This window comes from Lepidochelys kempii, chromosome 3 (assembly GCF_965140265.1).
Source record: "Lepidochelys kempii isolate rLepKem1 chromosome 3, rLepKem1.hap2, whole genome shotgun sequence".
Classification (NCBI taxonomy): domain Eukaryota; kingdom Metazoa; phylum Chordata; order Testudines; family Cheloniidae; genus Lepidochelys; species Lepidochelys kempii.
Window position 1 is genome coordinate 18,140,878 of NC_133258.1, and position 15,970 is coordinate 18,156,847.

Sequence of the window (15,970 nt, forward strand, 5' to 3'; positions counted from 1 at the left end):
GGAGATAGAAGCAGGGGAGCCCCAGGCCCTTTAAATAGCCGCTGGAGCCCCGCAGCTGCTACCCCAGGGCTCCAGCAGCGGGGCTCTGGAGGCAATTTAAAGGGCCTGGGACTCCAGCCACTGCTGGGAGCCCCAGGCCCTTTAAATTGGCCCCTGGGGAAGCTGGGCTGCCCCAGTACGGTGCACCGGCTCTTGCCAGTACGCTGTATCGGGGCGTACCAGCTTACTTTCACCTCTGCCCACTGGGCTTCCCGGACTCAGATTGCCCTACACAGAAACCTCTCATCCCACACCTGGATCCCCCCGCACTAAGCCCCTCCACACTTGTATCCTGGTGGGCTGGGCCTGCCTGTCTACACCTGGTGCAAAGGGGCACGGCCCTTGTGCTGTGTCAAGGTCAGGTGCAGCCTCACTGCCGAGTCCCTGTACTGGGGGAGGTTGGGGATTCAGGGTGCTCTCCCACCTCAATGCAGCCAGTGGTCTGTGCTACCCACTGCCATGCAGGAGCCCCATTTATTTATTGACAAATAAAATCTGCAGAATTTTAAAATATTGTGCACATAATCTTTAATATTTTGGCACAGAATTTCCTCAGGAATAACAGAAGCAGACAGGTTGGTGGGAAAATCTCTCAACTAAACATCTAGGGACTTATTTCCTGTTACAGTCAAAATTGCCAGAGGGGCTCGACTGAGAACTGTAGTGTCATTGCTATTTCCTTAAAGCCCTTCGTCCAAAAACACAGCTCAACAATCCAATCCCACAGAAGACGAGTCTATGTGCGTAAAACATCCATTTCACAGAGTGAGTTTATGATTCAGCTCAGCTGGTATGTACAAATTATTTCAATAAATTAATAAATAATACATTACACATGCTGTTTATTTATATATCTATTCAGGTTTTAAGAAGGTTGCCCATCATAGTGGCATCTGCTTGGCTCTTTGAAGGCATATTAGAAAACAAAGGATGAAATCTTGAACCCACTGAAGTCAATAACAAAGCTCCCATTTACTTCAGTGGTGCCAGGATTTCACCCAACGGCCAAGACCCCATAGAGATTACAGTTTAAATAAAGTACAGACAAAGGAGCAGGGAAGGGATGATTCCATAACTCACCCTATGGAGTCCAAAGAAAATTGCTCCTAACTGCATTAGTGCTTTCTGGATAGCACAAAAGACATTTAGCAAATGACCATCCATATGCAATCCCCATACATGAATTATACACAGTGCAGGTAGCAGCACCTGTACTTAAGGGTGCAGGACACTTTCCATAAGACCCTGACATCAGTTGATTATAATTTAACCAAACTTTAATCATTTGAGATGAGATTTTCCATGCTGGATGTTTGCCTTAGACTGGAATTTTCTGAAAATTTCAGTAAAACAATTCAGCCATTTCTCAGAGTGATATTAAGGAAACTAAGATGTTATGTTCATGTTAAAAAATTCTTAGAACCATTTTACTGAACTTCTCTACTGCCGCCTTGCTTTGGAGTAGGGACTTGAAATTTGGCAGGGGCGGGGGTCACCTGGGTGTCTGGGAGGTGCCTTTTGCCATTCTCATGAAAATCTGCCCAAATTTGACGAAGTTATGATCACCTGTGGAAAAAAATAGTATTTGCTCATGTAATTAAAGGCTGTATTGTTGCCCCTTTTAAATCCGAGCGGCTAGGCAAAGTTTGGGAGTCTGGGGATGTTCAGGTTGGAAGCAGAAATTGGCGATAGTCAGTTACCTCTTTGATGCAGTTTTGTTTGTTTACCAAGAATGTACAAAGCCCTGTCTCAGAATGCTGAGGGTACAGGACCAGCTCTAGGCACCAGCAAAGCAAGCACGTACGTGGGTCAGCACAATCCCAGGGGCGGCATTCCGGCCATCCTTTTTATTTTATTTTTTTTGCTTGAGCAGTTGCGCTCTCGGAGCTTGGGGTGGCAAATGTTTTGCTTGGGGCAGCAAAAAACCTACAGCCAGCCCTGGAGGGAACCAAGAGCAGTTTCTTAGTTTACAGGCCCCCAAATCCCTTTACCCAATACATACCAGATCCAAAAGCTTTCTCTCTAGTTTTTCCAGGTCACTTGCAGGCACTGTTTACTTACTGCTTGGCTTTCTTGCTTAATTTTCCTCTTGCAGTCTTGTCTGTTCCCACCTTTTCTCTGTGTGAGTGTTTTTCTCAGACTCTCACTCACCCCCACACCCCTGGTCACAATATCCAGCCTCTGCCTCCACGGTGCTATTTTCCGGGCAGACTCTATTAGGCTTTGTTTTAGATGTGGCCTCTTAACTGTCTTAAATGGAGGCATCAGCTTGAACAAGGTGTTTTTAACTCAACCCGTAACATGGTTTCACCCAGCTCACAACAGTACCATAATGTATACTCACAAAGAGGCTGACTAAAAACTGCACAGACAATCTGGAATTCCTAACTTTTGAGTACTTGACTTTGCAACTTCAACATTCTTATAATGCAGTGTTTTGTACGTAATACTATCTAGTCTGGGTAATAAATGATCTAAAGGCATAGGTGGTCTCCTGAGACTGTATTTCTGTGCCCCATCCAAAGCAAACTTGACACATTCAAAGAGCAATGTCCAATCCACACTATAGTGGAAAATGTAATCTCTCCATTAGTGCAGGTCATAACCACACCCACCCACACACAAGGAAGGAACTGGGAAGTTCCGAGTTGGGTTTTAATTGTGCATGTGACATCAGAAAATTGAGCAATTAAATTAACATTATTCTGAACATTAATGATTCTCCTGAAAGAGATGACCCAAATTCAAAATGCCTCATTGCTCATAAGACTTGGAACAATTATTCCATCTGCCTTCAATTTTCTGAGTACCTGCTAAAATTAGGATGTTGGGGCAATTGGGAGATGTTTCAGTTTGAATAATGTCAGTCTGTGGATTGCAGTTTTTAAGGTGAACTTTTTCTCTCCTCACTTTTCTACTGTTAAAAGCCCAGAATGTCAATTCCAAAACCAAATGCATAACACCCACGCACACAAATGATTTAAGCAATGAAACTAACACACTTTTTAATCCCTCTCCTTCACTTTAATTTTTAAAAACTTCTGATCTCCCAGCATAACCCAAAAGGGACACACAATCTGGGCATGCACTCTGTTCTACTGTTGCTTCTCATAAGTCACTTTTATCGATAATAGCACATTAATTATAATTGCAAATTTAACAAATCCCCATCACAAGGGCTTACCTACCCCTGCAGAGGCAGAATGCATGGAAATGATATCATAGAATATCAGGGTTGGAAGGGACCTTAGGAGGTCATCTAGTTCAACCCCCTGCTCAAAGCAGGACCAATCCCCAATTTTTGCCCCAGATCCCTAAATGGCCCCCTCAAGGATTGAACTCACAATGCTGGGTTTAAGCAGGCCAATGCTCAACCCACTGAGCTACCCCCCCCCCCCCCGCAATATGGAGAAACCCTGCTATTCTACTGGATAAACATGCATAACAGGCCTACACTAGCCTTCCTTTTTTAAACTGTAAATATTCTAGCATGCTCAGTTTAAGGGTTGTTGGGACCTGAGCCACAAAACCTTTCATCAAAACATGTGTGTCCCTGTGAGACCACAATGTGCAGGCACCACGTGGTGTCAGGTTAAGGTCATTCTTACAGTGCTGCCAACCCCAAGAGTTCCAAATCATGAGAACTGCCTTAAAATCATGAGATAAAAAAATACATTAGGGGTTCTCTTATTAGCCTTCTGGCTTCTGAGCCATAAGGGTGCATGTTTTCAAGCTTTTCTCCACAAAGGCTAGAAATTCAGTGGAGCTATGACATGTGCTCCTCACCTTTAAAATGTAAGCTCAGTTTCTAATGCAATTGTATGACTCTCGGAGCTGGGGATTTAAGAAAAATACCAAATATGATGAGACGTGTCATAACAATCCCAAGAGTCATAAGACTTATTCTGGGGGCTGGGGGCTGATCTTGAGGGACAGAGGGTCTGGGGAATCATAGAATTGTAGAACTGGAAGGGACCTCGAGAGGTCATCTAGTCCAGTCCCCAACACTTGTGGCAGGACTAACTATTAGTAATACTATTAATATTAGGAAGGACCGGCTTTGCCTAATTCTCAGCCTACACAGTCCCTGGTTTTGGAAATACAAACTGTTCCTTTTTTTGTTGATGGTCTGCTTAAGAGAGAACATGAGAATCAGAGCGGAGAAAGAAACAGACTGGGCAAAAGGACATACTCTAATCAAAACTAAATACAGGCTATTAGTGCACACAGGACACCTGCTTGCATCAGTGTCATTCCTCTTTATCTAAAAGAGGATTTAAAAAAGAAACAAACCCCTACACTTCCCTTGTGAAAAAAGCATGACTTTAAATTACAGGAGAAGAGGTTTGGGAATTTGAATAAATTTTGCAAACCCATGAAACAGTTCTAGTCCCCCTGGGCCCACTCATCATCAGCTTGGAGTATACAGCATGCACAATGCTAGCAAAATCCATTTACTCTTCACTATTTATGCTGCTTGTTTACTTCCTGTGTTCTGTCATTCACTGGAGAGAATCAACAAAGTCAGTTTTATTTTTGTTCATTTCATCTCTGCAATGATGGGATTGCAAACACTGCACGGAAAGGGTGACTCGCAGACATGCGAAGTGTCACAGTTGTTGATCATGCAATTACAGCATGATCCTACAGCACAGAGAGGTAGGTTTAAGGTTGCAGAGGCATTTCTTATTACATTATAGGTGGGGCTGCTTATAGCCCCACCTACTATTAAGGTTGCCTGACACTTTCCATACTAAGACCTTTCTTCAGCTTCAACTTTTCCAGACATTAACCATTTGGGCTGAATTTTTCTATGCTGGGTGTCTGCCTCATGCTGATTTTTTGAGTGTGGAAAATTCTAGACAAAATGGTTCAGTCTTTTCTGAGAATGCAGCGAGAGAGAAATACTCCGTTTTGCCCATGTTAAAAAATTGTGGCAGGCTTTTTTCGGACCTGCCAGTATACTGAAAAAACAGTTATTCGCATAGCTCTAATCATAATGCATATACAAAAGGAGGACAAATGAAAATTGCACAGGCACCCGTAATGCTAGGATTTCCTAATGTTTGCATGCTTGACTTTGCAACCTTAATAATTTTCTTTTAATGCAGTTTTTAGATGCCATATTTATACATTATTATATATAATTACATAAAGGAAACTATGTTAAAAGAGCATTAAGTTTACAAAGTCAAGCATTCAAAATTTAAATGAAAAATCTGGTTCCGACCATGCTCTATTCAGCACATCTCAATACGGATTGAAAATTTTCCCCATGTAATAGATGCCTATATGAGATTAATTTGTTATGTCTCAGCTACAGTTCCCACACCACAAACTTTTATGTATTTGTTTTAATACAATTTTTTCCACTGGAACTTTTAAAAAAAGTTTTTTTCTATTTTTGTTATCTTCTGTAAAATCTTGTTTTGACCAAATCAAAATTTTTGAGCTAATTTGAGTCAACAGTGCGCTTTTAGATCACATGTCAAATAATTTCTTTAGGAGGAGAACCTTACCTTTCCACATGATCAACATTGCCTGCCACACCAACGCCTCCAATGGTATAAATTTTCCCATCGTACACCAGGCTGTTGTGCCGACACCTTGGGACTGTCATTCGGGATACGAGATTCCAGTTATCAAGTAAGGACATGTAACACCAGACATCAGAGAGTGTGACACCAGACTCCATGCCACCTGCCAACAAGACATGGGTGAGAAAAGGAGAGAATTAAGTGAGAACTTGGATGCAGGTAGTCCACTGTATGTTGCAATCAAAGCCAGTTACCAAGTAAAAGCTCTTCTAATGACAGTTGAGTAATTAAAATAAATCACTCTCAATAGGGAGCATCTGTTTCTATGAAGCAGATCGGTGTCATTTATTCGTGCGTTTCAAAGGTTTGTTTTTTTAAGATGACATGAGGATATCAAGATGTCAGACTAAGAAGGACATGTGCGTAAAGGAATATACACATCCAACATCCATAAATAACCTCCAATCTTCCAATTACCACACACTTGCAAGAAGGTGTCATGTGGCAGAGACTGACTGGCTTGCTATTCACTGTCCACTCTGAAATCCAGAATGCTTAATTCAGTTTTTATGTGACACAGAATAGAAACAACATGTTTTGTACACATATAAAGTAGAATTAGGGGATTTTAAGGTTTAACTCCTAATTTTCACGCATCACTTCCATGATTAGTTGGCTTTTCTATTACAGTGCAGACCCAGTGTTATAAGCACTGCCAAAGAGTTTAAAATGATCAAGCAGTACACTAATAATACTGGATATTTCTGTAGCTCTTTCTAACTGAAGGTCTCAAAGCGTTTCACTTCCCAACACCCCATAAAGTGGGTAAGTATTATTATTCTTGTTTTACAGAATAGGAAACAGAATAGGAAATGCATCCGATGAAGTGAGCTGTAGCTCACGAAAGCTTATGCTCAAATAAATTTGTTAGTCTAAGATGCCACAAGTCCTCCTTTTCTTTTTGCGGATACAGACTAACATGGCTGCTACTCTGAAACCTTTCTTCTCAGACATAATCAAACTTACACTCAGGGACCACTAGGGGGATCCTTACAACTACCTACTGGAGATTGCTTTTTTCCCCGATCCAAGGAAATGTACTATATGATTTAATACAAACAGACACCTTTTATACTTCAAGCACAAATTGTAGTCGGCAACTCTTTTAGATAAACCCTTTTCAGGAGTGTGGCTTCAGGAGCACTGAACCTAACAAGATTATAGGGCTACAGTCTACTATCAAAACAGAGATTTCAACAACACTCTTGTAAACAAACATTTTAAGTGTAGGTCACATATTCAGCAGCTCAGTCAATCTTGAATGCAGCAACCCACCATTTAGACCCAACTTCAGCCACTTTTTTAAACTATGTTACTACAGCCTGGAAACCTCTTTCACAGGTTTGATGGTTGTTGAACCTATTCTCTATATAACTGCAAAATGTGCTGTTGCCTGCTCTGGGACGAAATTGGAGCTGAAGTGAAATGGAGAGTGATAAAAGCATATTTGTTTGTTTTTCCCTTTCCCCCAGGGGTGGTTGAATAAAACTGGCAACTGTTCCTCCCTGCTTATACTGTACAGTACAGTTTGGGAGGACCCAGTGCTTTTCTGCTCCCAATGTGTATGCTGCTTACCTGAAAGATAGATGTTGTCTCCAGCGCTGACTACGCTGAAAAACTCCCGATCATAGAAAGGCAGGCTGGCCAATGGGTACCATTTATTGTTTTGAGGATTTAAGCAAGTGACTGCTGTTAAAGCTCGTTGGTTCATGCCAATCATCTGACGACCTCCCACTAAGACTATTACCTCGGCCACACCTAGGATACAATTAACCAAAATACATTCTAAGAAAGAGTCGTCTCTCACTGGGGAGGTAACCTATCTAAAAGCACTTTGCAGTCAATCCATTTCTCTATCCCCATTAAAAATACACTTAGAAAAACAAGTCTTTTTTTGGTCTCCAATAGTCTGTAGCTAGCCTATCACTTATAATTTGGTTTCTTCAATATTGTTGCTGCTTATTAAAGGCTCACCTATGAAAAATTTTGTAGGCTGTATGATAGAACAGGAGTGGGGTAGGGAGAAGGTGAAGAGTACATGGTAATAATGGCGAGTGAGGAGATACAATTTCAATATAGTAGGATTTAATAAGGAGGGTTGGTACCAGTCATTGTATTTGGATACAACCCCACCCCCACATAATAGGGAAAGATAATATAAAGGCCTCTATATGAAAAGATGGACAATGACTTCAATGAGATCAGGATTTGCTCTTAAGCATGTAAACTGCCACCTGGCTTTCTCCTTGATTAATGTAAGCTCACACCATAGACTGATGTATTGAAAACTTTTAGGCTTTATCCCTCTTGGCTGCATTTCTTCAACATTTAAGTTTGTTTCCCATCCACTCCTTCAAAGAGGCCCTTTTTCAAAATACTCTTGTGTGCTTATGTAACACTGACAGACCCTGGCCCTCAGTGGGCAGGATCAAACCTGGGACGTTTGGAGCTTAGTGCATGAGCCTTTACCACATGAGCTAAAAGCCAACTGGCTCTTAGCTAAGGCTGTAGAGCAGACTCATAATCTCTTGTTCTAAGTGGTCTCGGTGCCCCTAGGTGGGACAGAACACCACACCCAGGAAGTGTGTGGGTTACACTTATCCCAAACAAACTTCGCCGTTTTAGACCTCATTATTGTTAATTATTATTGTTATATGTGCAATATGGTTGTGCCCAGGAGCCTCAGTCCTGGATCAGTTCTCCATTTTGCTAGGTGCTGTACAAACACATAGCGAAGAGGCAGTCCATTCCTTAAAGAGCTTCTTGATTTAGATTTACATGCACAGCTGGAGATTTCCAAAACCTTTAATCTTAGGTGTATAGTGAGCCAAATTCCCTGCTAGTGTGAATGGGTGACACACCACCATAGTTAGTAGGGCCCATATACTGAGGTTTTAACGCACAGTTTACTTAGTGCCTGGACTGAGGTAAATCTGAACAAGACTCAGGATCCGCTCGTATCCCAGATTCCTATGGTACATCACATTTTAACTGCTTGACACCCGCTGGCCTGAAACACTCACTGTCAAGTGCTTGAGATATTTTGGATTTAGTGCTCAATGTAATAGCAGAAACAGCATGGCCTGTTGCAAAGTACTATTCACTCAGAATATTGGATTGTTGTCCTCCGTCATCTGGATTTTTTATTTTTTATATTTAAGTGTTCTTAAAAAAAGTTTACTCTCTTAGGCCTGGTCTACACTGGGGGGGGGGGGGGGCACGCGGGGGGGGGGAGGAGGAAGGGTGTGTGTGATCGATCTAAGTTACACAACTTCAGCTACGTGACTAATGTAGCTGAAGTCACCGTACTTAGATCTACTTACCGCGGTGTCTTCACTGCGGTAAGTTGAAGGTTGACACTCCCCTGCTGACTCCACCTGTGCCTCTCACTCCAGTGGAGTACCGGAATCGACAGGAGAGTGCTCGGTGGTCGATTTATCACATCTAGACTAGACACGATAAATCGACCCCCGATGGATTGATCACTGCCCATCGATCCAGCGGGTAATGCAGACAACCCCTTATTAAGCTAAAAACCTAAAATACTACACAGTTTTAAACAAATATTTCTTAGTAACGAGAGATCATTATTTTTAGTACATACCAGAAAATGTAATCTGATGTGCTAATGTGATGTGCTAATGTGATGTGATGATAATAAATGACCTTGAGAGGGCATCTCACACACTGCAGCACACCCACAAAGGGTGTTTGGAGATCCTTTGTGTATCCATAAAAGTAGACAATATGCAAAATAACATGGTTCTATATAATTAGACTCTGAATTAAAAAATATAATCATTCTCCCTTATCCCAAAAGAATTACTTTCCCCACATCAACAAGCTTCTGTAAAAGGTTTGCATTACATCTATAATTTTATATACAAAGATAAAATAAGCACTTTTCAAAAATCTTCAAACATCAGACCATTAGCCATCTTCAGCGAACGACTTTTTAGTGTGGATTGTTATTGAAAGTCGTCTATGTTTCCTCCTTCTGAAAAGTGCTTTGATTGGGCAGTCTCCACAAGCTGCAAATGATGAGGCTTGACATACAGTACATATACCATACTAGCTTCAATAGCCATGTACATCAGGAAATCTGCTTAGCCTCGTCATGGTACTGGCTCGGAAGAAGCACCAAGCATAACACATCGGAAAGTTTCACGTATTTCTTCCACATCTGATTCTTATTTGTTGCAGTTGTCTGATACATACTATTTGTACTAACTTTCAGAGTAACAAGTATTTAGACATTTTCTAACACTACCTTGGTACAGACTGATTTATTACACTGGAGACTTGCTTCTTTATTTTTGCTAGACAAAAACCACATGTATGCCCCACGTGGAAAGCTTCTTGAAACAACACTTTCTCCATAAATTGTGTGTGTGTGTGTGTATGTTTTAAACATAATATATCTTGTGTGATCCTTTTAATTTGAATGCAACAAACAGCCTGATCTGATATTTTAAGACTTGTGGTATTGAAATAAGAATACATCTACATAATTCTGAGAAAGTGAAAACTGCTTTACAATAATTAATCAACTGATCCTCACAATACCCTGAGAGGAAGGTAAGAAAATATTGTTGTCCTGGAGAAGCTGAGGCAGAGAAGACAAGGACCACATTTTTAGAAGTGTTGTCCAGTTGTGGGTGCCCAACTTTAAATACTTAGAGTCCTATTTTCACTCGGTGCTGAGCATCCAGAGCTGCCACTGAAGTTAATCATTCCTGAAAATCAGACCACGCATTTAGGTGCCTAAATATGGATTCAGGTGCTTAGTTTTAGGCACCCTACTTTGATCATTTCGGTGCAGGTGTCTACAAAGCTGGGCTTCCCAAAAATAGAGTAATCCAAAAGAGGGGAAGCTTTTTGGACCTTAAGTGACTTGCCTAAATGCCACAGAAGAAGGGTGATCATATTTCTCAAAGAGAAAATGGGACACTGCGAGTGGCTGGTCTGAGACCTACACCTCCCTGCTAGCCCCCTGCCTGCAGGGCTGGCCCGAGCTGCTTGCCTGAGTCCCCCTCTTGTGCAGGGGAAGGCAGGGCTCAGGCAAGCAATGATGCACATACTAGATAGGGTGATCATAATTCCCGAAGGCTGGGGCTGGCAGATCGCGGCTTGCCTGAGCCCTGCCTTCCCCGCTGCATGAGGCTGGAATTGGCGTCGTTGTTCGCTCGAGCCCTGCCTGTCCCCAGCAGAAGCCCTGCCCCCCCTCCCCTGCACAGGGCTGGCATTGCCACTCACCCCCCGCCCACGTTCCTCTGCACCCCACTTTTTTGACAAAAGTGGGCATTTGTCCTGTTTGCTCTTGCCAGCTTGATCCGTTTGGCAAGAGCAAATGGGACAAATGCCCTCTTTTGCCAACAAAGTCAGGACGGCCGGGACAGGGCTTAAAAAAGGGACTGTCTCAGCCAAAACGGGATGTCTGGTCACCCTACACAGAAGGAGACAGAATCGGAACTTGGATTAGCACTCTGGACTCCCTGGCTCCCAAACCTGTGCTACTGAAATGTGGTGAAAGGAAGAGGAACGACACTTACTCCTCCCTTCCTTTGCAAACTACAGACAGTCTGAACCATTCAGTCTTGGACTGCAGGCAATGTCAGATCACAGAGCTTTCTCTCTGAAGCTAGCTTTGCTTTACCTGCTGATAGCCTGGGCCGGGTTCTTGGTGTCTGCATCTCTTGTCGGGCATGTGGGAGCATGTGATAACGTTTTGCTTCGTTCACTAGATCCCGGCAGGCCTCTGAAGACTTTATCAACTCCTCATTGTCAACAATGTTTAGCAGATAACTGGGATGGATGAAGGGGAGGCGGACCACTGCCAGCAACTCCGCAGCATACTGGAGAAAGAACACATGGCAGCCTTAGTGCTTGATTTCAACCATTCTGCGTTTCCTCCTCCCCCATCACAAACACTTCCCCTTATTACCCAACTTGGGAATATATTATACTTTGAGCTGCCCTTAGTACCTGAGTGTTACTGTACACAGTCCTGATTTTCATGGATCCTGCATACACTCCCCAAACCTTCATTATTGTTCAGGTAGCACAAAGACAACACATCCCTTAGCTGCTCCACTCTGAAGGTTTTTTTTTCGGGGGAGGTCCCATATGGAGACAAAAACAATCTTCAAAAGCTGACAATTCTTGTTATACAGAGATTTTGTTGTAAAAGCAGATTCTGAACTTATACTCAATATGACACCTTATGCACAGAAGACAAGCATTAATCTTCCTAGCTTCCTGAATTCACCTTGAAATTTAAGACTCGTTGCTACATTGAAAACAAATGGCTTTTCTAGCATTTTGTGTGAAACAAAAGCAGATGAGCAGCTTGCGTTTGAATAGCCTCTATGGTGGAGACTGAAAAACACCATCCAATTTGTTAACTATCTTTTAACTAGTAAGATTTATTTGTTGGTGAAACAAATCACGTTCTTCAAAGTTTTCCTAGAAATCAGATTCCTGTGGATGCGACTCAAATACTCACACTAGACCCCATCTTCTATACAAATAAAATAAACCTTGTAGTGCAAAGGACATTGGAAGAAATGAAGCTGTCTGTCACTGGTTATTGCTTAAAGGAAAACAAAACCACAGAAGAGAAAATTGCAAGTGATAAATGAAGAGTCCATTCACTGAGAACTGATTTTAAATCACTGTTTATCTTACAGCATATCACAGAATACTTCACAGTGAGAGATAGAAGAGTTGGAGAATGCATTTATGGAGCTGGGTATAGGGAACATATCAGGACAATAAGAACTAACTATGGCTGCATATTTAGAAGAGGACAGTAAAAGAAAGGTGACTATTAAAAGCAGAAAAGATGATTGTTACTAGTAAACATTTATATTATTGGAGCACCCAAAGGCCCCAATTGGGATTGGGGCCAAGATTCAAGGAAATATTCTTGAAGATTTAGGGGTTGATCCTGAGAGGCGCTTAACACCCCAAACTTCCACTGAACTGCAGTGCTCATTACTTTCTGGAATGCAGGGCTTTGGAGCTGTGCTCCAGCTCTGCTCCAGCTCCAGGCAAAAATCTGCAGCTCCACTGCTCCGGAGCTGCTCCACGCTCCAGCTCCGGGTTCTGTTCCAAAGCCCTGCTGGAATCCATCTGTCTGGTTAGTTGTTTTAAACCATCTTCATCACCTTAGTGTGTGAGTGCCTCTCGTGTCTAGGAATCAGGTCACAGCTTCAGTGGAGGAAGAATGTAGAGATACAGGGATGGAGAAAGGGAAAGATGAGTGAGCAGTTGTTGGTTAGAAATATTTCTCAAGTTCTACTGTGTACAATTGGTTCCACCCTGCTAGGTGATAAGTGATCATAATCATCACAGGAACATCTTCTAACACTTCCCATTTCCCTACAATAAATTTAAAACACAGGTATCAATTTGGAAGGACATGCAATTATCTGTTTCCAGTAGGATTTTGCACGAACCTACCTCCTTAGAGCCATGTCACCGTGATGATATAAACTAAGTTAAAATGAGCATGTGATGTGACTGAAATGGGTTCAGTCTGGCAGGGAGAAGAATACAGGTTTTCACAAAATCCAATCACTTCATTTAACAGTGTAACAGGAAGGGCTTGGAAGTCTGAAACGTCCAGTTTTCTGAGAAGAGATGAGTGTGTGTTTGCATAACAGTAACACCTCTGAACTTCACAACTATAATAAATAACATAATAACACTTTAAACATCTTTAGCACCTTTTTGTCTGAAGAGCTCAAAATGTTTTGCACACATTAATTAGTGTGAGCCTCACAGTACGCCAGGAGGCAGGCAGGTTTTACAGATGGGGAAGCCGAAGCAAAAATGATTAGAGTGACTTGCCCAGCGTCAGAGTGACAGGAAGATGACCAGAAGCAAATGCTGACTACCTTGTTCTAACCACTAATTCATGAGAATTCCTTAATACAACATGAGATTTTGGAGATTCATCTGCATAAGGCCAAACACTTCCAGGAAGGACCTTTGGGTTCAATCCTGAGCGTCACGCTGATCCACATGTATCAAGGAAGTGGTGTAAGGGGAGTAGAAAACAACAGGTTTTCTCCTTCTGGGGTGGGAGGCATCCTCAGTAAATACAGAGCCATCTATAAGTGGTTCTATGCCACCGGTCCTACAGCTTGCAGCTAGGGGGCAAGTCAAAGGTGGGGAGGCATGCAGGAGGCACAGTCTTAGCAGGTTGCCCTGTAGCAATTCCTATCTGTCTCCTTGGGGGTCAAAGCCACTTGTGTGGGAAGCAGCCTTGGGACTACTCTAATCTATACCAAACTCTAGGCTGGCCCCACAGAAGCAGTCCCAGGATCAGGGAGACTCAATGATCTCAGTTGTGCCCCTAAATTTTGCCTGGCAGAACATCAGTTGAGTAGCTGGGCACAGGTAAGAAGCTGAGCCCTGCCATCTGCCACTGTTCCATACAGTGAAATAAAAGATTCTTCCGTGACTCTTTCCTCTACTAAAATGTATTGTAGAGGGGAAAAAAAAGTTCTGTCCTTTCCCGAGAGTCACAAATGTCAGGGACTTGGCTGCAGACATCTTAATGCCATTAAAATGATGCTCACTTGTGGGAGAGGGAGCACAGTCGACATATGGCAGTGGGAGGCAAAGCTCCGATTTCAGGAAGTGCCTTTTTTAAGAAGTCTGGGGGAGTTTAACCTTACAGAGGAGCCAAGATGAAATGCAGAATCAGGACACCAGGAATAATGAAGATATTGATGGGGACATCAAAGTTTAGCCAGTGAGTCTCTAATGGGGATGATCATCCCATGCTGTAATGAACTAAAAGGAATAGCTAAATAATAGTTTAAGTAATGGAGAAATTGGAATATGCATACGTCTACAGCTAAGGCAGGCCAAACAAGCTTCCCAAGAATCCTGGTTCATCAGAAAGCTGCCCCTCCTGCTTCTCCAATAGACCCTGTGCAGGAAGCAGCCATACTGACAAGTAAGACAAAACACAAGCAAATACTCATGTCATTAAATGAGAACTTGGGGTTAGACACCAGGATGTCTCCATCTTTAGCTTAAATTGGCATTTAGGGGAGAGCTCCCCTCCAGCAACAGGAGGCAATTCTTCTGACTCCACCCACAGAGATACTGCATTCTTCCCCCATGCCTCCTCAAATAAATGAGGCAACGGCTGCTGAATTAGCAAAGCACACTCTCTCTTTCGCCCACCTTTCCTTAATTAGATTGGTGAGAAACTGTAACTGTGTTTCTCTCCCTCTCTTTCTCTGTCTGAGCTTGTGGCTCATTGTGAAGGCTAATAATAATTAGAACATGTCGCTCTCTCTCATCAGCATGAAAGCTAAAGTCACATATCAAAGCTAATGTCACATTTCACTCTTATTCTTTCCCCACCCAAACAGCTACAGAAATACAGCTGTATGTGTGTGTGAGAGAAAGAGAGCACACACAGTTGCTGCTCTGCTTCATCACTGCCAGCATTAAGGGTATGGGTAATCTCATTGTTTTTTTACCAAGGGATTTGTAGAGTATGTATAATCTCACTGTCTCTAGAGGATGGTAGAGGCTTTTATAAACCAGTGGCTTTTCGCACTAGCTCCTTTAAGCACTATAGTCGATGGCAAGTTTCATTTGGCTTTGTTGATTTAAGTACATCCAAGTGGTCTAGGGATTCTGTAGCCTATTCCTTTCTGATTCTGCCTTGTGACTGCTTCATAGCCTTGTTAGCTATGATTGTATTAAATATCTTGTGACCATTATCCTTTTTATTGAAGATTAGAATAAGTACTATTAAGCATTTCAACCTTCTTACCATCTCTTATTTGCTTTTCTTCCTTTTCTTTCTCCTTTTCTTGCTCCTTGTACACATTATTAATATTATTACTATTAATAATAAAATAGTACAATAGACGTGAAGGGCACTTTTCAAAATGTACGTGGCAAAACTTTCAAAGAGCAGCCTCCATTTTTGTGGATGCAAGTATGGGCTTACAGTTTGGGCCTGTAATTCAACTGTGGCTACAAAATGTTTAGAGCATTCATCTCACACTCTCTGAATGCAAGTGCAAATTGGGTAGTCAGAGATGCAAAATATTCAGATTTGCACCTGCAATCAGTTGATTTTTCTACACAGGAGGTCGCTTGGTAGAATTGTATACAGGAGGTCAGACTAGATTACGATATGATAATGGTCTTTTCTGGCCTTAAATTCTATGAATCTGTTAATTCATTTTTTCAGGTGGTACAAGGCAGACCACGTCTCAGCCCCTTCAGCATTTAGCCCATTGTTTCGACAAGGCTCTACTCCAAGGACTTCACTATTTAAATTAAATCACTGCAAT

At 42.2% G+C, this 15,970-nt stretch overlaps 1 protein-coding gene across 20 annotated transcripts in view; it reads right to left on the minus strand.

Moving 5' to 3' along the window:
• The window catches only part of KLHL29 (kelch like family member 29), a 601,492-nt gene that overhangs the window by 42,389 nt on the left and 543,133 nt on the right, over positions 1 to 15,970 (minus strand). For 19 of the 20 annotated variants that reach the window (XM_073335871.1, XM_073335864.1, XM_073335868.1 and 16 more), the window contains 3 exons: positions 11,293 to 11,491; positions 7,212 to 7,394; positions 5,559 to 5,739 (listed from right to left, as the gene is read on the minus strand). In XM_073335871.1, coding sequence (XP_073191972.1) covers positions 5,559 to 5,739; positions 7,212 to 7,394; positions 11,293 to 11,491 — 563 coding nt within the window. The remainder of the gene's footprint in view (positions 1 to 5,558; positions 5,740 to 7,211; positions 7,395 to 11,292; positions 11,492 to 15,970) is intronic. The other variant, XM_073335869.1, reaches the window with a different exon arrangement.